The sequence below is a fragment of the Pempheris klunzingeri genome, chromosome 12 (assembly GCF_042242105.1).
Source record: "Pempheris klunzingeri isolate RE-2024b chromosome 12, fPemKlu1.hap1, whole genome shotgun sequence".
Taxonomy (NCBI): Eukaryota; Metazoa; Chordata; class Actinopteri; order Acropomatiformes; family Pempheridae; genus Pempheris; species Pempheris klunzingeri.
Window position 1 is genome coordinate 7,924,645 of NC_092023.1, and position 26,581 is coordinate 7,951,225.

At 42.3% G+C, this 26,581-nt stretch overlaps 3 protein-coding genes across 3 annotated transcripts in view; 2 read left to right on the forward strand and 1 right to left on the reverse strand.

Annotated features, from left to right (window-relative positions):
- adam12b (ADAM metallopeptidase domain 12b) overlaps positions 1 to 1,138 on the forward strand; it is a 75,077-nt gene extending 73,939 nt beyond the window's left edge. Inside the window, exons 22-23 of the mRNA XM_070841080.1 lie at positions 293 to 468; positions 1,087 to 1,138. Coding sequence (XP_070697181.1) covers positions 293 to 468; positions 1,087 to 1,138 — 228 coding nt within the window. The remainder of the gene's footprint in view (positions 1 to 292; positions 469 to 1,086) is intronic.
- Positions 1,139 to 4,321: 3,183 nt separating this feature from the next.
- On the forward strand, positions 4,322 to 11,065 carry dhx32b (DEAH (Asp-Glu-Ala-His) box polypeptide 32b). The gene is made up of 11 exons (XM_070841393.1): positions 4,322 to 4,603; positions 4,769 to 4,962; positions 5,515 to 5,890; positions 5,980 to 6,216; positions 6,751 to 6,844; positions 6,936 to 7,085; positions 7,899 to 8,090; positions 8,208 to 8,348; positions 8,688 to 8,878; positions 10,100 to 10,290; positions 10,891 to 11,065. Exons 1-11 carry the CDS (start codon positions 4,322 to 4,324, stop codon positions 11,063 to 11,065), a joined length of 2,223 nt encoding a protein of 740 aa, XP_070697494.1.
- Positions 11,066 to 11,931: 866 nt separating this feature from the next.
- Positions 11,932 to 21,303, reverse strand: edrf1 (erythroid differentiation regulatory factor 1). The gene is made up of 26 exons (XM_070841186.1): positions 21,235 to 21,303; positions 20,830 to 21,018; positions 20,363 to 20,571; positions 19,981 to 20,047; positions 19,758 to 19,883; positions 19,478 to 19,602; positions 19,207 to 19,354; positions 18,913 to 19,014; positions 18,695 to 18,816; positions 18,495 to 18,606; positions 18,097 to 18,244; positions 17,901 to 18,012; positions 17,400 to 17,511; positions 16,671 to 16,967; positions 16,478 to 16,549; positions 16,241 to 16,385; positions 15,832 to 16,023; positions 15,389 to 15,589; positions 14,959 to 15,177; positions 14,564 to 14,790; positions 14,259 to 14,417; positions 13,856 to 14,005; positions 13,438 to 13,591; positions 13,191 to 13,306; positions 12,887 to 13,059; positions 11,932 to 12,812 (listed from the first exon to the last, which is right to left on the reverse strand). The coding sequence occupies exons 2-26, from the start codon at positions 20,959 to 20,961 to the stop codon at positions 12,650 to 12,652; spliced, it is 3,783 nt and encodes a 1,260-aa protein (XP_070697287.1). The 5' UTR covers positions 20,962 to 21,018; positions 21,235 to 21,303; the 3' UTR covers positions 11,932 to 12,649.
- Positions 21,304 to 26,581: the final 5,278 nt, after the last annotated feature.

Genomic DNA, 26,581 nt, shown 5'->3' on the forward strand with positions numbered 1-26,581 from the left:
AAAGGGAGGTAGAAGGTGCTAGATTATCCAGGTTTCCATACGCTGTGTCTCAAGATAAGAGAAATGTGCTTTGTGTTTTTTCAAATTAATGTCAGTCAGCCAATAGGATATTTCAATGCTGCTTCAGTACCAGTTTAGAAGACTGGAACATTTCCTCAAGACACAGATAAACCTTGATTGTGCGCTTTTGGCTGAAAACTATACAAACATCCCACATTTTCAGCACTGTAAAATGAGCAGATGTGCAGTTTTGACCTGATGGACTGAATTGGACTTTTTTCTTCTTCCTCAGGACCTTGAGAAACCCAGTCCACCGCAGAAACCCCTGCCTGCAGACCCACTGGGGAGGACCTCTCGGCTGGGTCACAGCACCACGGCAGTGGGGGCCCACATCCCCGGAGCTGGACCCCTCCCCATACCGATCCCTACTGTGCCCAGGCCTCCTCCCACCATCCCTTTACCCAGCAGGTCAGTGCAACGTGACAGGAATCTCATGTCTTAACAGCCCTTTACATGCATGGAGCACATAATACATTGTTGGCTTCGTCTCTGTGCTGAAGTGGTGGCTTTTTGTAATTCAGAGAAAGGCGTCTATAATGTAAATGTTTCTCTGATTATTAAGGTAATTGTTTGAGAGTTTTTTTGACCCTCTTTTGCCCCACACCATGAGGGGAAAAAATCTTCGAAAATCTAAAATTGGTTTGTTTCCTGGTTTATTAAACCACCTTTATTTTCTTTGTGCGTAAGAGTTGATGGTTACGACATGGATTTATCAGACTGCTCTTCGAATAGCATTGAATATCTCTCTGTATTTAACCTTGTGCTGTTACAGCCTTCATTCAGCGCGGGCCTCTTCAGTGTTGGAAGCGTTACCACCTACAATTATAACCTAAGAAGTGACTCACGCTTATTCAGCCACAAGACTTACATTTCAGATTGCCTTCAGATTTACGTAACAAGGTGTTAAAAAGGGGGCAGTTCTGCATTAGAATACACAGTATTGCATAACTTGACTTTGCGTTTCAAACAATTAGGAAAATCATGCTCGTGTTATGTCACGTGTTCATGCTTTGTTTTGCTTTTCAGACCTGCGCCGGTGTTGCCCTACAGACCACCAAAGACTCATAAAGACTGCTGAGTTGTTGACGTCATGGACGAGTAGATCTCCCACCAACAGACGGAGACTTTCTTGATTTGCACTAATTACTGAGACTCTGTAAGACCTTTTGGACAGTTGGAAGAATCACAGAGTTCCTTGTGAAAGGGGGCTAACATCACACCTCAGTGCTACACCTCGAAAAGGTGCTTTGTTGTCCTCACTCAGGTACCAATGAACTATTTATTTAACTATTTAACTTCGATATGGACATAGGGAAAAGTTTAGAAAAGAAGGAAACAAAGAAGGAAAGAGAACGTCTTTTGCATTCTTTGGTGATTTTTTATACTTTTTTTGCAAACGAAATGCTGAAATAGATGATGTTTTTATAACCAGCGAAGTTGCTTGAATACTCAAAGCGCAAAAAAGTTTGTGTTTGGACTAAAATTAAGATAAAGGGAAACGGAATAGAACTCACCAAGGTGTCAGCGTAGCTCGTTGGCCATAGAGCTGTGTTATTTATTAAGTTTTTCATATTTTTATGCCGTATCCAAAACCAAATACATCTTTTCTATCCATGTTGCCATGGTGCAGCAAAGTAGATATTGATCAAATGGTTTGGTTTTTTTAATTAAGCACAGTGGTTTAAAGGTTTTTATATTTTTATGGGTTTAATCTGATCAGCTCTCTCAGTCTCACAGTCGGGCGCTTTTATTACCTTATAAGTTCTTTTTCTCAGTAAAGTACAAACAGGAAAAATACTTTTCACGCGTTTCTGACCTGCTCTGACACACTGCTCGGGGCATGTGTTGGACGCTCAACACGTTCTCCTGATACTGGCAGACGCTGCGGAGTCTCAACAGATTTGACAGACTGATTGTGTTCCAGAGAATTACACCAACACCAAATAATTCAGCGGTAACTCTGGTGTTTGTATGTTTAACATTTAGGCTCACTTTATCCTTGAGAGTGCGAGCCAAGAGGAATGACTTCAGCGCTGTGAGCTTTCCAAGCTCCTCCTCAACTGTGTCCACCGAGATGTTTTACCGTATCTGTCTGTCTTTTTGTTTTTTGTTTTTTTGTTTTTTTGCCGTCATTACATTCCATTTGGATTCTGTATGGCTTTGTTTTATTGTCAAACGCTGAGATTATTCATGCATTCACAGCATTGTTCATTAGATTCACAGCTTGCTGTTGCACTCTGAGTCAGTCAAATTCCTTGATGTTACTTGTTGTTGACTTAACAGCACAGTTATATTTTTCCTGTGTCAGTGTTCACTTTGGATAACGCATTTTATATCTGCAGTGTATCCAGATGCAGTGCTTTTCTTCTCACCACTGCGGAATGATTGAAGTCAGTAAAGCCCTTTGTGTACAGGCGTGTGCAAGTGACGCTTTTCTCTTGTTTTGGAGGCGTTCAGATGTGTCCGGCAGTCGGAGTAAATCCTCTCCGCTGGAAAATATTTGTCAGTGCTGTGTCGATTAGTCGTTAAGTGTTTATGCCATTTGTAAACCCTAAATGTACTGTGTTTATTTGCATAACTGTAACATGTTTAAAAGCCATTGGAAAGTGTAAATATTGTATGTCACTTATCATTTCATTTCTCTTTTTTTTTTTTATGTTCTTTTTACAAGCACAGTAATATAAGAACTGCTTTGAGGCTGTGCCCTGTTTACTCCGGGTGGTGAAAACATGATTTTGAAGATTTTAAACCTGTAACCCGTCGGCCAGGGACAAATGTTTCAGGATAACATTTGAACTGGGAGATTTTCTTGATGAAATCAGAGCCAAATAAAATTTCCTTTATAACTGTCTACCTACTCATTTTAATTTCATGAACTTGTGAAAAAACAGGGAAGAGAGAAACATTTAAACACATAAATTAGGGTTTCTAAGGCTACACATGTTCACTATTTGATAATTAACTGACTTTTGAATGTACCTAAAGCTCAGTCTGCAAGATGCAACCCACCCTAAAACAAAGCCTTTAAAAAGTCAATTTGACAAACTTTGATCATTTGGAATATTTTTATTTGAAAACTGTTATTGTTGTTATTATAATCGTATTATGTGTGTAATGTGGAAAAAAAGAATAAAACTAAGACACTTTCCTCAGCCTTCCTCTAATATGCAGCAGTCGATTAGATGTGATAATCAGTGTCTGAAAATGACGCAAATATAAGAGAAAACAGGTATGTGTGTAATTTGTGTGTGAGCTCACTCTTCAGCAGGGGTTCTGCTCTGCTCAGACTGTTGGAGCAGCCCGCCAGTGTTGTTCAACACTGCCACCTGTCAGACGACACTGGTCATGACTCATTGCAAACACAGAAGCACTTCCCGCCATCCCTCCAGTTTTATCTTGTGATCTCGCCTTAATGTGCTCCCTAAAACCGACAGGGTGACGCTTGCCCTTGAGTCCTGATGAAGGACCAGCTCCCCCAACACTTGTTAACCAAGACCATTTCTGGGAAACAAATGAAAATCAGGAGAAACCCTTGACCTCTAAACTCTCCTTACAATTTTAATTTAAAGTTTAAATATAATAATACTAATACCACTAGTAATAATAGTAACACAATAACAGTCCATATATCCACAGGCCCGTGCTTTAAATGTTGTTAATACTGTTGCGGAAGGACATTTTTTCTTTAGTTTTTCATGGAGTAGAGTCTATAACTGAGAAGCTGTAGGCTTCTGTCGGTGTGGTAAGACTGTTGAGGCTGAATGTAGAGCACAGCATTCATTTGTGCTTAACTCTCTGTTCAAAATGTCTTCGTTTTCTGGCACAACCGTTTGTGCTTGGATGTAGAAAAACAAACAATCTCATATTGTCATACTGACATAATAAATTACTAAATTAAACCACACTTAAATAAACACATTTTACACCATGTACAGCTTGTAGCGTTTGTGCGTGAGCCAGTTCTCATTGTAAACACCAGACCCCTTCTCAGTCTCTGGAAATCTATCTCTGTTCTCACACCATTGTGTGTGTGTGCGTGTGTGTGTGTGTGTGTGTGATCTGTTGATGACCGCACTTCTATGGGATTAGTGGCCACATGACAACACTGGGCTGGCCGCCTAGTGAGCCTTTCATTTGGCTTCACTTGCAGAGGCGGTCTGTGTGCAGTCCAACAGTTTACTGAGAGCTGGAGAGTTCCAAACTTCACCTCTGTGGATCCTTAAATGAAGTCTGAACCGGACACACCGGGAGCTCACTTGTGATGGCGCAGGACTTTACAAGTTTAACTGGAGAGGACTTTTTTGAGGGGAAATCCCCCTGTTGTTCAGACACAGATGCTTTGAGTCAAGGAGACAAAGAATTTGATGACATTTTGGAGCTTAATCAATTTGATGGACTGCCTTATTCCTCCAGGTTTTACAAATTACTGAGAGAAAGGAAAGAGCTACCAGTGTGGAAAGCAAAGTGTGAATTCATGGATACTTTGGCCAAAGGACAGTTTGTCATTGTCAGCGGCTCTGCTAAAACTGGGAGGAGTTCTCAAGTAAGTACTGTGTATTTGACAATTCAAATTGCCACGAAGATATATTTTCATTTCGCTCATGCAACCCCAGAGTCAGCTTGGTTACAGCAGGATATATTAAAGCCCCCTTCCAATCAGCTTATAGCAGGGAAGCATCTGTGCTATCTCACTTTTGTTTTGAAACAGATTCCCCAGTGGTGTGCTGAATTCTGCCTGTCAGTCCAGTTCCAGCATGGCATGGTGGTTTGTACCCAGATCCACACGCAGCAGGCAGTAGACCTCGCCTTGAGAGTGGCTGATGAGATGGACGTCAACATTGGCCATGAAGTCGGGTACAGTATCCCTTTGGAGACATGCTGCGCTAATGACACAGTCCTCAGGTACGGGAAAGCACCACTTCCTATTTTCAAACGCAGATGTAGCCACTGTTCCACTGATTCTTTCTGTCCTCCTGCCGGGTTACAATGAAGCATGGTCACGACACACACAGCTAAATCACCCCGCCTTTTCTTATTCTCAAGAGAGAAGTGAACAAAAGGCTTAAGGGGGTTCTTTTCAGGGGCTCCTCCACAGCTGCTCGGCAACCCTGTCAGACCATATGTCACACTCTCTCATGTGGGACTCCCATAAGTCAGAGGGGGAACAAAGACCCTCAGCATGTTGAATGGAGGGAGATAAGATAAACAGGCAGGCGGCAAGTAGGAAAGGATCCACTCCCTGGACTAATTATTAGAGTAAATTAAACTAAAAAGGGCAAAGCTGATGTGCAGACAAAGTGTCTTTCATTATGATGCCATTCTGGGATATGTTTAATGTATTTTCTGAATATTCTCTTCCACTCTTTCAGCACAATAGCTTACAATAAAAGAAATCAGAGGATTTTATGTCAAGCTATTTGAATTTGAATATCATCACTGTGCCACCCACCACAGGTACTGCACAGACGACATGCTCCTAAGAGAGATGATGTCAGACCCTCTGCTTGAGCGCTACGGTGTGGTGGTCGTGGACCAGGCCCACCAGAGGACCGTAGCCACGGACGTACTCCAGGGTCTGCTGAAGGACATCGCCCTGCAGAGGCCAGAGCTCCGTGTGGTCCTCCTCACAGCCGTCGAACCCAGCCCCAAGCAGCTGGCCCACTTCACCGGGTCAGCGGTGCCTCTGATTCGCCTGGAGAGCCCGGGCGCAGGGGAGGTGGTGTACAGCAGCACAGGTGACAGCTACTTCTGCTCTGCTCTCCGTCTGGTGCTGGAGCTCCACCACACTGAGGAGAATGGAGACGTGGTTGTGTTTTTGGTGACAATGCAGGTAAATAAAAAAGCGGCACTGCACGACTGATGGGGTCACCAGGCTGAAAATATCCTCTTCTGATTTTCTCATTTCGTTTACACTACCAGGAGATAGATCTGGCACGTGACATCCTATGTCGTGAGGGGCGCAGCTTACCCCCACATCTGGGTGAGCTCCTCCCCATTGCTGTGCACCCTGGCCAGCCTGGGAGTCTACCAGTCCTAGGAGAGGAAGAGACAGGCCGGAGCCGTAGAGTATTCCTCACATCCAGCCCAAATGAGGACTTCTTCTGGGCTGTTAGCTCAATAAGCTTTGTCATTGATGCCGGGCTTGAGAAAAGATTTGTAAGTTAGTCCTTATTTGTTGTCGTTTCAATAAGAGTTTGAGGGATCGGATAAAGACTTCTTAAACTTGTGAAGGTTGAATTCCAGGGTTATAGATCCTGTTTCTGCTAATGTGACTTGACTAAAAGCAATGCCACAAAGTCCTACATTAAAAACACATCTTAAGTAAAAGAACAGAAACATTATCAATTAAATCTACTGAAAATAAAAGTACTGATGGCATATTAGTGTTATAATATTACATAAGTGTCTTATAATGCAGGTGCATTAATATGTACGTAGCACTTTAAACATGCTTGTTGAGGTGCAGCTAGTTTTGTCTACTCTGTTTGTTAATTTTATGATCTGATAATATATTTTTCATGATTTTGCATGTTTTGCATGTAAAATCTTCATCTGAAAAGTTAACTGGTAACTATAGCTGTCACATGAACGTAATGAAGTATTTGGGGGTATTAAGTATTTGAGTAAATGTGCTTAATTACATTCAACCACCACATATAATGAATGATCAACACACTGATGCTGTTACAGGTTTACAACCCCAGGATCAGAACAAACTCAGTCATCATCCAGCCAATCAACACAGGCCAAGCTAAGAATCGAACACAGTTACCAGGTCCAACAGGTGAGAAGTGAAACTCACAAAAACACTTTTGATGTGTTGTCTCTGGCTGCCAATTGTTGTCCAGTCTAAAAATTAGCTTTCTCCCCTGCAGGCAAGTGTTTTTGTCTGTACCCAGAGGATAGACAGCTTCCCAAGGAGATACACCCACATCTCGTGGAGTCCGACATCTCCTCCACCGTGCTCTTCTTGAAGAGGATGGAGATCGCTGGACTGCGCCACTGTGACTTCATCGACAGGCCGGGTGAGATTCACATAAAGTGAGAATTTTTATGGCAAGTCTCCACTGGCTCATTCGTGGATGTTCCCCAGATTTCACATGTCCTCAGTGATTATTAGATGAATTTGGGGTTCAGTCAGTCTGTCCCCTTTTGTTCCAGCAAGCAGGGACTTTTTTTTTTCATTGGAGGCCAGTGAGCCGTGCCTTAGCTGAACTGACAGCTCCTGTTCTGTGAGCATCTTTTTAGAGCTGACCTGCTTCCGTGTGCTTTTGTTACCCCGGATTTATTCACCCCCACTATCACAAACACACACACACACACACACTTAGCCTCTCATTAGTTGATTAGAGCATAAACATAGTGTTGGTGTGTGTCCATGTTTCTTTGTTTTCACCACGATGTTCACCGAAAAACATGTCAGTTGCAGAAACAGAGTAGAAAATCTCATCATCTGATTTGTACCATGGAAGACTTTTCATTTTGCATAGTGATGCATGGCAGATGTTGGTCAGGATTATAAAATCCTAATCTTCTGCTGCCTTTTTACTCCGAGCGCGCCCCCCCCCTCCAGGGTGCCAGTATACTGTAAGGGGATTGTCCCAGTGGGTCACCACTTTGGATTACAGTTTGGACAGCATGAAAACTGAAAAATAATCCCTAATAGTCAAAGTGTATTTATATGTAATTAATAATCTAAATACTAGACAGTTCAGTCATAAAGACATGTGCTTGCTTCTCTGCAGGATTTAGTTTCCACTTTTCAGCAGCATTTTTAATGAATGTTTAATTTTGTAAAAGCAAAAACAATGTATAATCAAAGAACCTTCCCAACTCAGATCCTGGAGGCCTAATGCAGGCTCTGGAGGAGCTCGACTACCTGGCAGCTTTGGATAATGATGGCAACCTGTCTGAGATGGGCATCATCATGTCCGAGCTCCCCTTGGAGCCGCAGATGGCTAAGACTCTGCTCGCCTCCTGTGAGTTTGACTGTGTCAGCGAGGTGGTCATCATCGCCGCCATGCTAACAGGTAACATGTGCTCGCCTGGCATTTGAACACACGTGTGTTGGCGTGAATGTAGAAAGACATTTCATGCAAAACCAGGAAGTTCTAAATATCGTGTTTGTCTTGTGGATTTTTTCTTAGCACCAACTTGCTTCATGGTTCCCTCAGTGGAGCTGAAGCCAGAGGCGACACAGTGTCACATGAAGTTTCAGCACCCAGAGGGAGACCATTTCACCCTTATAAATATCTACAAGGCCTTTAAACAGTGGCAGCAGGAGCCATGTGAGTTTAGAGACCATCACCTGCACCAACACACAGATGGTCAGGGAATGAGGATAAATCATCAGAACTGTTAGGAAAACTTATTATTGCCCTTTAACAGTGATATTAAAGGGAATGCTGTGATCACAGCAAATTATAATGCTAAATAAATATTCAAAAAATCTGAAAAACCTTAATGACTAGAAAAAGAATCAAAACATTTCTTCAATACACGTTTGTGTTTTTTAGGGGGATATTTGCTTTTAAGAGAAAATAATTAAAGCAATACTAAGTACACAGTTCTGTGTCTTCATCACTGACTCTGTCCTCCAATAATCCTCTGTTCTCTTCCCTTTTCAGACTGTAATGTGGAGAAAAGGTGTCAGGAGTTCTACCTGAACCACACTGCTCTGCTGATGGCCGACGCTCTCCGCTCTGAGCTCACCGACACTCTGAAGAGGATCGAGCTGCCCGTTTCAGTGCCCGCCTTTGGTTCTCGAAACAACACCCTCAACATTAAGAGAGCCCTGCTGGCAGGTTTCTTCATGCAGGTCAGATACATCACTTTCTTATTCCACTCAACAAAAACACTTACAACACAAAGCTTACAACATTTCAGTTTAAAAGGCATTAAGCTCCCCTAAGTTGAACTGATATTTCAACTGCTTTCATTTCTTACTTATCTCCTCTAACTTCCACAGCTTCCACTGTTCATTCACAGTTTTCTCCTACTGCTTTTCAGTTCTTACACCTCAGCTGACATCTTCTTTTTATTTTATACACATGAACTAGCACTGTTTTCTTTAAGGACTTCACATGAAGCTTCCTATTTATCACTTATACTCTGATTGACATTTCAACTCCTTTCTGTGCTTGTACTTCAGCTGCCTCCTTTCGGCACTCTGATCTCAACACCTCAGCTTCTTTGAGCACTTCTAGTGCTATTTGAATCTCTCTCAATAATTGTACTTCAGCTGTGAAGAAAATCTACCACATGTGTGAATGTGGGTAGCTCAGACTCAGAGGAAAACCTCGCTGGAGACTTTAATATCTTACACAGCAATATTTACTAATGCTCAGTCTGGGAAAACAGAGACCGCAGCAAAACACCGTTTGATGCCACCTCAGTTCTGAAGGTCGCTTCCTGACATCAGTGTTTTAACCCCACTAGTCCCCACTACTACCAAAATTACTCCATGCCCAAATGTGGTCATTCTACATGTTATCTATCAGCTCTCTGAAAACTGGAAGGATGTATGACTATTCACGTTACCCCCAATCACATAGTGTGGAATCTGTAGGTCACCGTCAGCACATTTCTCCAACAGGACTCTGTCTATATATATTGAGATGTCTGTGGCCCAGAACAGCTGAGTCACCTGTAACCTTGGTAACCTTGAAAAGACAGAGATAGGGCTTTTCCAACATTAGGTTTCACAGTTGGCCTGACTGCTGTGTTTAGAGGCTAAAGAGGAGAAACTCCTTCACATCAACTACCACTTCAACTACATCTTTAAATGTTTGGGTATTTCAACTTTCAGTATTTCAGCAGTGACCACAAGTACATTTTCCTCTGAGAATTTAGCCCTTTCTTATTATTAGTTATGTTTTGGATTTCATTTTACTGTGATCGGCTGCAAAAATGTGACGTAGCAGATGCTGTTTGTATTTGGTTGCTCCTGTCTTGTTTATCTAAAGAAGTATTCTCAGGTAGTGATTTAAGCCTCTTTGTGGAAATTCATCCAACTGTGCCTGGCTGCGATTTCCCTCAGGTGGCACGAGATGTGGATGGATCGGGGAACTACTTCATTCTGACCAATAAGCATGTGGCACAGATCCATCCTCTGTCTGGTTACGGAGCCAAGAGCCCCAAGCTGGGCCTGCCGGAGTGGGTGCTGTTCCATGAGCACTCCTTCTCTGAGGACAACTGCCTCCGCACTGTTACCCACATAACACCAGAGAAGTAAGTCTTGCATTTACATAACTGACCTTATACATTCTTGTTAACTAGACTGCAGCCTCCTGTTGCTTTAAAAGAGCCCAGTAGATCACCCTCATATATTCCCATTTGAAGAAGCTTAAAAGTAATCAGACAGACACATTCCCGGTCTCTTTTGGACCAGATGTAAAGCCCCAGTTCAGCAGAGACTAGTCATGCTAGTTGTGAGGGGAGGTATCGTAATCCTGCTCTCAAGTATCAGCTGGTTGGTGAGGGGATTATGGATTGAACGGATCCCTGGGAATGTGGAGCTACAGCTTAATGGAGGAAGAAAAAGCTGTGCAGCCTTTGTCGTGCTCTCTTAGGGCTCCACATCCTGAAACGTGTGACTCAAATAATGTGAGGAACAGATACTGTAAGCATCTGTAAATACTGTAAGTCTTCTTTCCAACAAAGGTGGGTGTCGTTCAAATGAAGCCCAAATTGAAAACAAGTTTGCAAATGTAAATTAAATGTATTGTTCCAACACTATGCGTTTTAGTTTATTTCACTAAACTTGTTTTTGTGACGCACAGATTGTTGAGTGTGCCGTTTACCAGCAGCATTGTCTCTCTCCACGACTAGGTTCGTTCAGATGGCACCACAGTATTTTTTCTACAATCTACCTGCTAGTGAGAGCAAAGACATCCTCCAAAACATTTTGAACCACGGAGCTTCTCAGAACCAAGAGGAGAATCGCTCGGCCTCCCAAAAGGAACCCCAGGAGGACCAAACTTATGACCGCTGTGTCATACAATGACTGACTGACCCACAATCCCCAGCGGTGGTGAGGACACACCGAGTAGGACTTAATGCACTATACTGCACTGAAGCACATTATCTGGATAGTTGTAGAATTTATCATATTTCTTTTCCTTTCATCTGTGCCCATCTCTCATTTTCGTCACAATATCATGTCTTGTGTTTTATCTTTGAATAGTTCTACAGCAAACTATTATATGAAAGTGCTGTTTTGTTGATTTTCAGTGTCTAATTACTAATTTCTGTACTTACAAATACACAAGAATTTTGTTATACTTTTTTCATTCTTTACTTTTCTAAAATTTTCTTCCAGTGAGGTTTATAATTTAGTTTTAATGATCCTGTGGCTCCACATTTTACCTTCAGTCACTGTCCAACAGTCAGTCACCCACAGCACCGAAAGTCCAGTCTGATTAATGAGGTGCAGGGACAGTTTTGGCCCCCCTGCAGCTCCATCTGGCGTGGATACAGTTCAGTAACAGCGGGGTGACCCAGTTCACCGACACTGCACTGAAAACATCGTGTCCCCTCTTCAGTGACCCGGGCTGAATGGTGCAGCAAGGACCGATGTTAGAACCCACAGGGTACAGTGTCGCCAACCTGAATTGTCTTTTCAAGGCAAACCAGCTGCGCACAATATGTTTTGGGATCATTTGGTAAATGTTTAAATGTCAGGATGAATAAACCAAAAATAATACTCATCATACTGTAGATTAGTTATCCTGATTAAAATACCCCGACTTCAACTAAAAGTTCATCAGATTGGTCCTATTAACCCAAGAACGCATTCGCGTGTTGTGATGCTTTAGGAGAAACACACAATATAATGAGGATGGCATAAAAGTTAAAAACATTTTATTCCTTTTTCACAGCAACCCATGCTGATATAAACTCACATTTCTACATACAGCAATGTGGACAAGCTTGTGTCTGAGTTTGCATTGAATGCTGCCAAACTATTGCACAGTCGTTTAAAAAAAACAAAAAAAAAACGCGTTTGAGCTCATTTTAACTTGTCAGCCATCAATTACACTTCATTCAATTTTATTCACAGCATCATTGGTATTACTGAATGTCAAAAACACCAGTTATGTATTAAAATGAATAGTTTTTCTGAGCATGTGCCAAATGATTAGCTCTTTTTAGGCCCCTCTGTGTAGAAGTTATATGCGATTATACCATCGTTGAAATGTTTTTTGCCATAATTTTGTTTGTAGAAAAATGAGGCAATCCAGGTGATGTTTCTGTACAGTCCACAATAAATCCTACATATAGGAGCTTTACATATGACCCATAACTGCTCAAGCGATAAGAAAAATTAAATAATATCTTCTGAATTTACAACGCTTTTCACAAAAATGTACAATTCAAGACCTGGGATGAAATAGATGAATACATTTTAAAGGCGCATGAGGTGAAAGTAGCTTTGAAGCTGTTATTCAGAGGGAAGTGCTGCCTGAGCATGTGTCTGTTAATAATGGTGACTAAAAATCAGTTCTCTGTCACAGCGTTTTTGAGAAAACAGTTGTCAGGTCCTCCCCAGTGTGGGGGGCTTGGATGTCTTGACTGTTTTGTGTCATTATCATGAATGCAAACCCGTGTCGTCACTTCCTGTTTGCGGGGTCAGCTGCTGCAGGAGCTCGATGTGGAGCTTGACGCGGCTGAGTAGAGGTGCGTTTTTCTCAGCTCGCAGCAGCTTGGAGTACACGTTCTTATAGGTTTTCAACAGCTCCTCATCCTTATTGCTGTGATAAGCACAAAGAAGCTGGTCAGGATATTGAAGATAAATGTGACTTAACATAGCGTACCATTTGCTCACCTTGGCTTCCGTTTCATTGTTGTCATCAGTTTGATCAGCTGCAGCAGCAGGAAGGAGAAACTTGGCTCAAACACGCCAATTAACTTCATCACTTCATGGAGGTTCAGTCCTGAGGCGGGACCACTGTTCACATCTGGACACTCTGCTGATTCAGCAGGGTCTGGTTCACTGAGCTACAGGACAAGAAGTGAAAGGAAAAGATGTTGTGGGTTACAGAGTGAGATCAAGAAAGGGCAACTGCACAAAGCTTTGCAAAGATGAATAAGCACACGGGGGCGTTCCCATCTGCTACTCCGAAACGTACCTCTATCTGCTCCTCCAGCAGCTCGTTATGAATGAGTTGGAAAGCAGAGCGAGTTTCTGTCATGATCTCTATTGCTCCAGTCAGGCTCTTCAGCTTAGCCGCACTGCTGCTCTGGCCTGTGGAAACACAATATGGAACATTACGATGAGAGGCTGTGGATGGAAAGGCTATTATGTTCTCCGATTCAACCCTTCTCTTATGACAAAACCAAACGGCCCACGATTCACCACGATGAGCAGCCACTCACCTGCCATTGTAAACTCAGCAAAGGCCACTCGCTCCAGAAGCGTGCGGAGCAGCTCACAGGGTGCATCTTTGAGGCTGAGGAACAAACAGACAGCCTTGCTGTAGTGAAGCTCTGCCAGGCTCCGATGCTGCTTCCTCAAATGTTCATCCCCCACCTGTCACACAATTAGAGCCAGAAACACAGAAATCCTTCAGTGTGTAATGTACTCTGCTGTAAGTATGAAACACAGACATCCCGTTGCCACTGATTCTATTCTAGTCTGTGTGTAGTTCTTTTTCCTTACAGAGAATAACACATTTTTCTTTTGGCACTGACAACTAAAAATTGTCAGAACACACGCAACAAATTATTAGTACAAAAAACAAACCGATATTCAGAAAGAAGATTTTATGTTGTATAATTTTACATGGCTTCCCACCTGGTTGCGGAAGCAGCTGTGGTACATAGAGGCCAGCCGGTGGTGGATGGTGGCGGCTCTGTACTGGTAGAGCGGCTGACGAGCCGACTCGGTCTGCAGGTCGCAGTACTTTAGCGACTTCATCATCGCCTCAGTCACCTCTCGCTCAATCTGGGAAAACACACACACAGGGATGGATGCTTTAAAGTTTGATCACATATCTGGGCATAACTGATGCAAAATAACTGATACTGCTCCCACATGCAGCCACTATGATTTCCTTTCTTGCTGAAATAGGCATATCGTGAATGATCCTGAAATTTTTGAGGATATAAAAGGTTGCCACAACACATGAAAATATGCCAAGAGTTCAAAGTTCAACTTAATTTAGAATATTTGTTCACTATGATGTGTTCAAGTCCACCTGCTCCTGGGCCTTCCTGGACAGCGGGGCGTAGTCCTGCAGAAGTGTGGCCAGGGTGAAATACGTAGTGGACAACTCCCAGTTGACACTATCCCACACCGCTGGGTGGCTCTCTCGGCTTGCCAGTGACCTCATAGCCCGCAAGTAGTAGTCTATGGCCTGGGGTAAAAATTGGATGAGAGAAATAGGGAAGGGAAGGACACAAAAATAGAGATCAATAAGATTGCAAAAAGACATAATTTCCCATTGCTTCAGTGTGAATGCTCGATGCAGAATTTAAGGCATGAAGGGTTTGACATTGGCACCTTGTTGTAGTAGAGGGCCTCTTCAGGCGAGAACTCCCCTCTGCTCTGGTCGGCAGAGATGGCACAGTGGGCCTGGGCACAGATTCTCATCAGCCTGCCAGTATTACACAGCAGCAAGGCCGTGTTGGTGCGGTCCCCAATGGCTTCAAAGTCCTTCATGCCTTTCTCAAAGAAGGCGAAACTCTTTTTCCACATCTCCTGCTCTGCTATAGACACTGACGTCTTCACTAGAAGACATACAAACATGGACAAAAGCACGGGGGAAGACCATTATATTAAGCACAAAGGAGGAATGGAGTTTTATGAATGGTTTTTTACAGTTTTCTGTACACTTATGTGTACATTGGTGGCTGTAATCCTCAAAGTTCTATCTGCTGTCTATTAATCCAACATACCTTCTTTCTCAGTCTGCATGGCTGCAGCCTGGTTCATATAGTAGACTCCCATCTCGTTGCGGATGTTTCCCAGTCTTTTGAGCACCTGAGCCAGCTGATCAGAGGCGTGATCTTTCAAAGCCTCAGAGACGAGCAGTTCATAACCCGCCTCATAGCACTTACTGCTAACAAACAGCTGGTACTCCGGGTCCATCGCCAAGTCTGTTGCCATGTTGAAGGCTAATGGGTAGACAGTGAAAGCATTGACAAAAGAAAGATCAATAATTGAACATAGCAGCATGAAAAGACAAGAAATTAGAAGAGTGAAGCAACCACTAAAGTTTTATTGCGTTTTTCTTTTGCTAACACCCCTAAATTTAATACATCAAGCAACACAGCCAGCCATTGTGTGCTTTAAGGTTTGTATGATTGTCTCTCTTTAGTGACTGACCCTGGCAGCTGCTCTCTCTGTGCAGGCTGTGCAGGATCTCCTGGTCCTCTTTGGTCTGGTAGCTGTATTCTTCCAGGTAAGCTGCTCTGTTGTTGGCATTCTGGGCCAACATCAGCTGGATGTCCCCACACAGAGACAGGCACTGGCTGTGAAACTGCAGCACCTGTGGGTGCAGCGTACCGCTCACTGAACTGTAGGCATCTGTGGCAAACAGTAGGAGAAGAGGAGTTTGGTGTTTATGATCGGTATCAAGACTAAAATGTAATTCTTCCTCAAAGCAATGTAGTTCTAGTAGCGGCACAAGCTGTAATTATATTATCACTATATGACCATTATCATGTTATATTAATATCATTATATTGAGGAGTTAGGGGTTACTAGGGGTGACACTGGGGGTACAACTCCCAGCATCTCTGGTGTAATACAGAGTTAAGTTACTGTACCGTAACACTGCAGAGATAGCTTGATGTAGCGCAAAGCTCGCCCGTATTTCAGCAAGTTCGTGGCTGCATCAGACAGGACGTAGTAGGCCTTGGAGGCTTTGAGGAAGAGCTGCAGCTTCATACGGTGCTGCCACGAGCCGGGGATCATCCCTGAGCGCGTCAGGTGCTTCTGGTCAGCCTCCAGTGGCCCCTCTGGTGTCACACACACATGTTGGTAGACCAGAAAAAAAAAAGACACATGCATGGCTGACAGGTGAAGAATGTCCTGGCAGTCAAGTCATTGAACAACGTCTGTGCTACATAAGTAAAATACTTGATTTCACTCTGGTGTAAGCCAAAATGTTTACCTATTTCCTGTTTCATTATGCTATATCATATCAAATATCATCTGAATTAAGTGCAGACTGACCTCTTTCACGAACAGAGATGCCCGTCTCAGCGGTGCAGGCTCCGATTGCACTTCTGTCCTCATATTTGAGAGGAATGGGTGTGTTGGGGTCTGCAGCTGGGAGATCACTCTCCTTCTTGATGGTGCCATCCACAGCCTTCAGCCCCTGTGTAGTGCATTACAGCCATCATTTTTCGGGATACGTGACATCATAAGCAGTGCATGTACACTCAGCATAAATACCAGGCAGACACTCACCTTTAGCACGTAGCTGAGAACATGTCTGCATTTCTCTTCCTTGTCTTGAGAAACAGGGAAAGCACAACTTGGCTGCAGGGATCAAACAAGGGAGGATAATCCTTTTGGTGTTTACATACAACATATTTATCTGTATATTCCACACTGTCCCCTTAGGTCTGTGTAGAGGAAAACAATTTAGACAGGCACTCACTCTGATCTGGTGAGTGGATTTGTATTTCTCTGGGACCGACAATTCCCCTACAGAGCGGATCACAGCCACAGCTTTACTATCATCCTGTGGTCTGGAGCAAGAGCTGTAGGAGCTGTTCTCATCGCTGTCCTCTGTCAGCTCTGCATCCTCCTCCTCCTCTTCCTCCTCTTCCTCCCTGTCTTCATCGCTGTAGCTGTCCTCTGAGCCGGCGGCCCGAAGTGACTCCCCCCCTTCTTCTTGGGGAGGCTCATCGAGCTGGAACAGCTCTGACAGCATGTAGTGGGCTGAGGCGATGATCTAAACAGACAGGAGATGGAGCGGATCAGGACTGAAGTCAGGTTCAATCGAATCTAAACTATGGCATTCTCAGATTTAGACAAGCTGTTTCACTTTTTACTTCCCCACTGTCTAAATATAGATTGAAAATGTTATTCTTAAAGGAAAATTTTAATCATAAAACTATTTGCAAACATTTAACCTGAACACAGTGTGAAAGACCAAACTGATCGGGATGTATGATAACTCATTTTGTACGTAAAGAAGGACTCTCCAAGTGAGTTTTCTACCCATCTATCATTTTACTTGGCAGCTTATCTTTTTAATGCAGAATCTGGGTATGAATCCTGTCTGGGACGTTCATTGCACATCGTCTCCCCTCTTCACTATCTCTGTATTTGTAACTTTGACATAAGGGTGGAACTTGCAGTTTCTTTTTAAACCCAAGCTCACCTGCGGATGCCTCTCCTGATCCAGAAGTTTGACGCAGTTTAAGAGCAGAGTTCTGATTGTGCCGTAGTGTTTTCTGTTTTGCCTCGCCTTCAGCATCAAGTTGCTGGCAACTCTGCACCACAAAAAACAAAAATAGACAAGAGCACACTTTCATGCATAAGTCACTTGCAAACAATATTTTATATAAACAAGGACAGTTAGCCATTTAAAATGATTTCATTTTGAATCATCCAACAACATAATACTGATTAGCTAATAGAAAATTTGACTCTTTAGGCTACCTTCTACTTGCACTTAAACAAACCCATTTTTTTGTTTTACTTATGTGAACTTCTAAAAGGTATCTGACTGACTAACTATAAGTGTACATATTTGGCCAGCTTAACTAAATATTGTAAGCTCTTAAAAGTACATATTATAGGTAGAATATTTAAATTTTACAGCTGCAGGTATGCTGAAGCACAAAGATGCTTCTATCCTGAGTCTTTCTCAGATACTCACCTGTACAGTAACACCGCCACAGGAAGAGTGAAGGGATTCTGACATTTCTCTTCTTCAGCCTCCTCACACAGAGTCGTAAGATCATAAAGCTTCACAATGTCACTCCCACTGGCTGTGGAGTCAAAAAGTAACATTAGAAAACTTTCAGACAGACAAGCGCATAGTGCACAGCTCGCGTCCCAGACTCACTACAAACCTTTGAAAAGCCAATAGGTGTGGCCCTCTTTGGTGCAGTTAGACTTGAGGAAGGAGAGGATATTTTGAGCGATATCTTTCACCACCCTTGTGGAGAAAGTTGAATTCTCCAGATGAGGAATGTCCTCTGTTTTTATCATCTCATATTTCTGCAGGGAGAAATAAATAATAATAATAATAATAATAAATAAATAAATAAATAAATAAATGAGAAATACATCAGATTTTTCATGAAAAAGCTGAAATTTTGATTGATTTAAAAAAAACACATTTACAGCTATTAAAAATGACCACTATAGAAAATATACCTTGTGATCTACTGTGAAGACTAAACATGGCAATCATCAGATAAAAATAATAATACTGGACAATACTGGACTACAGCCAACAGTTACTTACCTGAACAATGCCATTGACGTGAAAGCACATGACAAGCTCTGGGACGTTACACATCAGATTGTCGAGCCAGTAGTCAATACCTGTCAGAATGTTGATTGGTTTATTGTTGTCCCTGAAAAACACAGAAAGAATAATGTAGTGGAGCCCATGTGTAATTCTGATGAGACAACGTCAGATCCTGGATGGTTTAAAATGCCAACCTGAGTCTCAGACTGACGGCAGGATAGCGACCACCTCCGAAAATAGGCATGTTGGAGCCAACCAGCATGTGGATATCCTCAAACGTCCACATGATGTTTCTCACAAAGTCGTTTCTTAAACCCTGTAAAACAAGTGACATTAAAGCGTCAACATACACAATGTGTGAAAGATAAGCTCCCACCTGTAGTAGTATACCATTAAGAAAGGGCAAAGTTACCTGACTGTTCTCTCCTTCGTTGAAAAGCATTGGGAGGTTTTGCTCTTTGGGTACAGATGTCACCTGGCCGAGTGCAAACTTGCTGTCCACAGGAACACTTTCCTGCACATTTCATGGTAGCAATAGTATCAGTGCAAGCAGTGCAGTCCGAAACCCACACACACACACACAGGCTTAACAGTCACGGGATAGCCATTTAATCTAAAAACATTGGTTACTTATTTTCTAATACATTTCATGTCACTAAATACAGAGAGTTGTGAATGGCTACGGCACAAAGGGTTAATGCTGTACCTGCTTGGGAGCATCTGATTCTACTGCGTCGGACTGTGTGCTGGTGAAGGTGGTCGGCCACGAAGAACTTAATTCCTCTGCCCCATCCTCCTCCTCCCCTTCATTCAGGTGGTCTGGTACAGGCTCTGCAGCCCCATCACCATTTATACTGGTGGAAACACAAGTTGTTGTGGGGTAAGACTGGGAAAGGTGCACCTTGTGTAGCCTAGTCCCCATGGTAAACCCAACTCGTTCTCTTTTTCTAGAAATTTGAGTAACAGGAAGTACTCACCTGTAGTAGAGGAACTTTGACAGGATGGCTTTCTGATACCAGTGCTCTTTACTCTTCTTTTTCCTCTGCCACTTCTGATCTATTAGCCGCTGATAAAACTCTTTTAGCCATGTCCAATCTCCTGTCTACAAAACACACACAGCAGGTACAAGTACACTTCAAGCGCATACGGAAAAATGAACGTCATGAAAAAAAGACTTTAAATAATGGCACAAAAATCCTCATATGGCAATAGGAATCGCCTTTGACTTGAAAAAGTGTGGAATAAGCCCCGCTGTACCTGAGAGGATCTCATGAAGAGCTCTTGAATATCCAGCTCATCCAACAGCAACGTCCTCCCCACGCGGTGAACGGCCATACTGACGTGAGACTTGCTGTAGGGAATTTTCAAAAGCTTCTTGATGTTCTGCATGTGCCAGAAAACAACGTTAACATCAAGTGTGTGTTGCTGCACGTGTCAGAAACAAAGAAAGAAATGTTAGCTTTACAACAGCCCCACAAACCTCTGAGTCCGATACCACGTCAACGTCATCCCCAATGCAATCAATGAAGTCGTAAGCCATCCCAAAACTATAGAACAAGAGAAGCAACTTAATCAGTACGGAGCGACGGAGCAAATGGTGATATGGAAAATGTGTTTGCAGAATATATTTTTGATAATAAATACCACAGTGTCTGTGACAGATTGTTTTACAGTATTATGTTGTCCCAATACGTACGTTCTAGGAAACATCACTTACTGGTTAAGGAGGCAGTAATGTAATTGCCATTTCCCTGTGCTTCCTTTATTGAGCAAAAGCTAAACTTCTTTACAGACAGCAACATAAACTTACACTAGAGTGATAAATATCAGCTGTACTAACAGTATTCATCATGACTTTATACCTGGAAAAGGGCTTGCTCTTGCTGCTGGACCCTAATATAGTGGTGCCAGCGCTGCCCAGCTGAGGGTTTTCTCTCAGCCAGTTGGCAGGAGGCAGCTTCAGGTCCGTCTTCTCCTGCAGCAGGGCATAGCTGGTGGGGGGTGGGGCGGCAGAGTACTTGACCACTGCACGGCTCTTTATCTCACTGTTGCCTGTGCATACCGCAGAGTCCTTCAGGATGACAAAGGAAAACATCATAAGTGAGTTACTGTAAACAGGAAGCACTGATTGGGGTTAGTGTTGGTTTACAAGTCTGGCCCTTCTATATGAACCTTTAGCTGGTAAATAGCTTTCATGGGCTGGATTAGTGGTTAACAGATAAATCAATTAACCCTTGAAATTTGGATGATAAAAAGAAAGATTGATGATCATTTCACATTGTAAATAACCATCTTTGCCTCCTTATTCTCTGTCGGTCCAGTCACTTACATGTTTGCTGTTCTCTCCTGAGCAGGTCGGGCCACTGATTTCCTCCTTTGCACCATCCAGGGGGCTCCCAGCCTCTCTGTCCCCAGCTGATGCGCTCATACTGGACCCACGACCGTCCAACCCAGCAGACATGTGCGATTTCTAATCAGCCAGACAGCCTAGCCATGGTTTGGACAGCTCATGGATAAGCTACACATTAGTTAGACAACAAGATACGACAGTTATGCCAATAAAAGTTACAGCTGTGTTTAGTTTGTTAGCTTCACAGGCTAGCTCCGCGAAAGAGCAACAGTCACTGAACTGTAAAAACAAACTCGTTTACTTAAACAACACGGTTTTTAATTGAAGCTAAACCACAGTCTTATGATAGGCTGTTGTTGCTTTGCAAAGCTTATTAATGTTTACCTCTTATTTTACAAGTTAACTGCGCAGGCAGCTCCTTGTCTTCCCATCACCAGCTCAGCCAGTCTGTTGTTGTCAGAGCACACGTTACTGCGGCCAGTTTAGCTAACAACTACTTCCGGTTTCACGGTAAGACAAACCCCCAAACTCACCGTCTTTCTTGTTTTGACGATCGGTATTTGTCCCGATTTTAAGCAGATATACATAAATGAAGGCTTTAAGAATTGTCACTCTATGATATTAACTTATGTCACGGAAGTTTTGTCAGCCTGTGCGACTTTCTGAGAAAAATGTATGAACCGGAAGTGCTTTTAGTATTTTATTTTGAAGTTTATTCTCATGTTGCTCTCCACGTTTCAAAGTGAATCGCCAAAGAATTATCAATCAATCATTTTATTTCATATGGAAACGTGTTTATATTAGATTAAGTAGTATAGGTAGTAGAAAATAACAGATATTATATTATATTATATTATATTATATTATATTATATTATATTATATTATATTATATTATATTATATTATATTATATTATATTATATTATGTTATGTTATGTTATATCATAGGACATCATATCATAGGACCATGGTGTCAGAGGTAATATCCAGCAGGGGAATGTCAGGCAGTTGACTGACTGAACAGGGAGGAGCTGTGAAACTTTGCTGCAGGCTGCTCATTTCTGTCTTTGACCACGCCGATGGTCAAGTGGGAGCTGAAGACGTACGAAACCAAGCAAACCGCCAAGCCGCTTCAGGACATTTTTGGGGACCTTGAACGTGATCCAAAATTATGCTGAGAATAATTTAGCAATGGGAAGCTGGAAGAATCACGTGCGCGCCCGACTGCAGCAGAGAGACCAAACTGAGAAACTCCCATATGTCGGTGTTTTCACAGGCTGTAAGGTTCTTATTTAACCTTGTCTGCTTTTGCAACGATGATGTTCTCACTGTCTTAGCCTCTGTCTGTTTTCCTTCTAGTGTCTCGACTGGAGGAACGTTTTGAAATCCGCCAACAAATTTTGGATGATGTTCAGTGTAAGAGGTCAGAAACTCACTTTACCTATTTTAATATTAGTAATTTTAATATTATTTTTTAATGTGTTTATTTCTTTTAAATGTGTATATTGGTTTTACTTTTCAGTTCAGGTGGAGTTGAAGTTGGGAAAAACACCAGACTCCTTCAACTCCAGCTGAGAGAGAGTGAGCACCTGGCAGAAAAGGTAAGAGAAATCCAGCTTTCATTTAACTATGTCTGCACAGATATTTGTCACAAACCTCAAGCATACCTCTTAATATCAGACAATACATAGATTTAACTTAGATAGATTTTTAGGTGCTTGTAACCTTGAAAGATGTTCATCATTACAGACTTTAAAGTTGTGATATTCTCCAATTATCAACCATTCAATCAGTTCATGCTTTGCTCTCTGCCTCCCCCAGCTGTCTCAGACTGTCTCCGATCTGACAGCTGTGCTGTATCTGAAAGAGGCTGAGCTGCAGTACTGGCAGTCACGGTAATTTGCAAGTTCACGAGTTATATCCATCAGAGTATCCCCCCCAGCTTTCTCTCAACAAAACTGTCGGTAATCCCATGAGACAAATGAGCACTGGGTGCCGAGCCCATTTGTTGTTGGGTCAAATTAGGCATTGTCAGACCATTTTGGAGAGTTTTAAGTGAAGTGTAGTTGTTAGGAACTTTCTAGTCTTTTTCACCACTACATTCACTCACTATTCATACACTGATGTCAGGGGCTGCCATGCAAGGTGCCTCCTGCTCATCAGGGGGAAACTAAATATTCACAAACTCAGTTTGGTTCTCGCCCAGCGATCTTCCACTTCCACATGCAGAGTGGAGGAGCTGGGAGTCGACCTGCCGATCCTCTGATTAGTGTACGACACCCTTTACATCTGAGCCACAGCTGTCCGCACGGTTCTTTTCTCAAAAGTCGGGAGAGGCTGGAATTTTTTTGCTAACATTTTGTTATGTTTAGCATTAAATAAAACTTCTTGGGACATTAGGAGTGGATATTGTTTTCTCCTAAATCAGTGACCAGGTCCAAGGCAAATAGTAACAATAGTAACAATATTTGAAGTTCAGCCTTTCTCCCCATTCCAGTAGTTTTGATCAGTCCTTTACATGTTATCTACCTATTAGACATCATGGAGCAAGTTGAAGAAATTACAGTACATTTTATGATGTAGCACAGTTGTTTTCAAAAGAAAAAGTAAAGCGAAAGGAGTGTAAATATGGTTTCTGTGGGCATATAGTGACATGTAAACATTTGAAATAACAACACCATGAGGGGATCAGAGAAAGCCTATAATAAATCACCATTTCATTACTCTGCTGTTTCAGTGTGTCCCACTACCATCAAGAGGCACTCACTCTGGCTAAAGGGAGTAACACCCTGAAGGCGACCCTTTCAGAATTCGAGTTCACCATAGAGCATCAATCCAAAGAGTTGGCAGCCTTGCATGCGGAGCAAAAAGCACTAAAAGAGGCGCTGGCTCAGGCTTGGACAGAGAAAGAGGAACTTTTGCAACGATGGATGGAGGAGAAGAGGAAGGAGGCAGACAGGCTGAATAAGTCCAACGACGCACAGGAAAGGTAATGGGGGACCTCTATATGATGTAAATAAGACTCGCTCTCTCTGGATAATAACTTAATTAATTGATTTGGAGATTTTAAGTTTTTCGGTGATTACTGCTTTTCACCAGGTGGCGTCGTTTGGCCAGTCAGCTGAAGAAGCACCTCCACAGGGAAATGGGGAAAGAGTACGTTCCTATAGGGACAAGCTCTTGGAGTGATACGAGTGAAACCTCTCCATCAGCCATTCAGAGTAAGAATCAGCATTACGCAGTACAATAAGCAAGCAAATGACTGCCCCTTACTTAAGTGCCATAAACAGGGGTCCTCATAGCCTTCATTAAGACCATTCTTATGAACCTCTTACAGGGATAGTTCGGATTATTTGAGAGTTGTAAGAGGTATTTATGCATAGTTGATGTATTGCTTACAGTAGATTGCAGTCAGCAGGCACAGGAGTGCTGACACAGACACTAAGCAATGAACTGCCGTGGACAGGGGCAGCAGAAAAATGTGTTTAAGCCACCTTAAAAAAAGCCCACATAGAAAAACATAAAATATTTTCGCTGCTCTACGGTGCAGTAAGACAGGCCTGTTGACAGGTAACTGAAGCTGCTCTCTCCCCTTGCTAGCTTCAAAGCCACCAGACTCCATTCACAAAAACAATAATTTAACCTCACATAAGGCGATATTTGTCAGTGTATAGTAGCTTTGATCACTTAGTTTGCTTGTGTTATTGTGTCACTTTCGTGCTTTAAATGGTTAGTTCAGATCCGAACTAACATCTAAGTTTATTGATCAAGGCAGCAGTTGCACAGTGAACTCTTGTGTTCTGTGAGGTATAATTACTGTTTTTGTCAATAGGGTCTGGTGGCTTTTAAGCAATCGAAGAGACAGAGAACAGCTTCAGTTCCCTAATCAAACAGGCTGTCTTGCGACAATGTAAAGCAATGAAAGTAGTCTTGTTTTTTATAAGAATACATTAGCAATATTTTTGCTAAAATCAAATTTTCTGCTGCTCCCATCAATAGCAGTACATTGCTAAGCATCTGTGCCAGGACTCCTGCCTGCTCCTACAAACTGGGGCTGTGCTGACCACAACAAAACTGCAGGTCTTCCACTATCTATGGATAAGTACCTCATACAAGCCTACTTAAAATAATCCAAAGTGAGATCAAGATGAAAAGCGCTTCTTAATGTTAATGTGAAGCTAATGTGTAATTGTTAATGTAGTCATGAAATCACTAATGGCAGTGATGAAGGCCCATTTAGCCTTTATCAAATACCGCAGTGGGCCTGTAGAGAACAATCCCAGCAGTCAGCTCAAAGCCATCGAGTGCTTCATATACCGCACCAAAGTTATGTTGCCCTAAACCCCGTCGGTCAGGTCTCCTGTGCTTCTGTGGTCTCACAGGAATATAAGGACTGATGGCATTAACCCCTGGCTACTGCTCTTATCAGGACCTTTAGATTCATAATGTATGGAAGGAAAGGATGCTAACCTCTCGTCAGCCGTGTGTTGAGTGTAACCTAAAACATGTAAGTGAAGCTCTTTGTCATGCTCGTCTTGTCCTCAGGGATCAATAACACAACAGATGTACACCAGGCACTCTCAGACCACGACCATGTCTCAGCTGTGGAAAAAGTGGATTATTCCCACGGGACCCTCTAGATGACAATTCTCAGCACAAAGACTACCTCTTTGTCCACTTCTCCATACTTGTAGTTGACGAGCTAATTGCCCATGTGTGACCAAATGATGGCCAAGAAGCATCCCCTCGCAACTAGTTATGACAAATGGTTTCTTATCTGTTGTTTCCCTAAAAATTGCTTTATTTGTCTAACATTCTCTTTATATGGTTCCCAATTTTACATCTTCTGCTTTAACAAAAGTGACTTTTCCCCCAATAATGTCAATTACATTCCAGTTAACTTGCCACATCTGGACGGAGTGACACCCTTCACAAAATCTATTTTTTAAATCCTTCCAGTTGTGACATTTCTTTTGGTGCTAAACTACTGAAACAACCTTTGCTTATCCAGTTCACATCATTTAAATTGCATGAGGCGGTGTAGTTGGACAGTCAGGGCTCAGTATTAGTGACTTTGTGCCTTTGCAACTTTGAATCAGTTTTACCTCCGAGGTCATAAAGAGTATTTGAAAAGAATTGAATAATCTGGGGTTTTTTTTAAAGCTGATTTGTTTCAAACCTATTTTAAAATGGAATGATTAATGTCTTATTAAAATGGAAAAAAACAAAGTGTATCTCAGATTAATGTATTATTGTTTGTCTGTAGTGTTGTGGAAAAATAAAGTCACTTGTATATTTATTTTGCTTGTTTTCAAGTGAATTTCCTCTCTTTGTCTGTCACTTTGTCATCCATCAGAAAAAGCTTTCCTGATTGAAAACAAAGATGTTCATTCTCAAACACTCTCCCACGCTGCCCAAATTTCTGTTGCTGACTAACTAAACAAAGAATGTTATTCCTTCACATTTTGAAAAAAGGCAACAAAATCCCACATTGTATATTTTCAAATGCTTATACATTTAAATATTCAGCAAAAAACGTTCTTTTTTTTTGATGAGTATTTTTTTTGTTACTATCAGAATTAACTAAGTTCTACGTCTCTCTGAGATCACATTTCAGGTTGTTTGTTGGCTGAGTGTTTCCATAGTCACCAGTGTTTGCATGGGTTGTTAAGTTGGACTGTCTGTGTGTGTGTGGGGTGTACGGTGAAACCACTGTCAAACTGTGTTGAA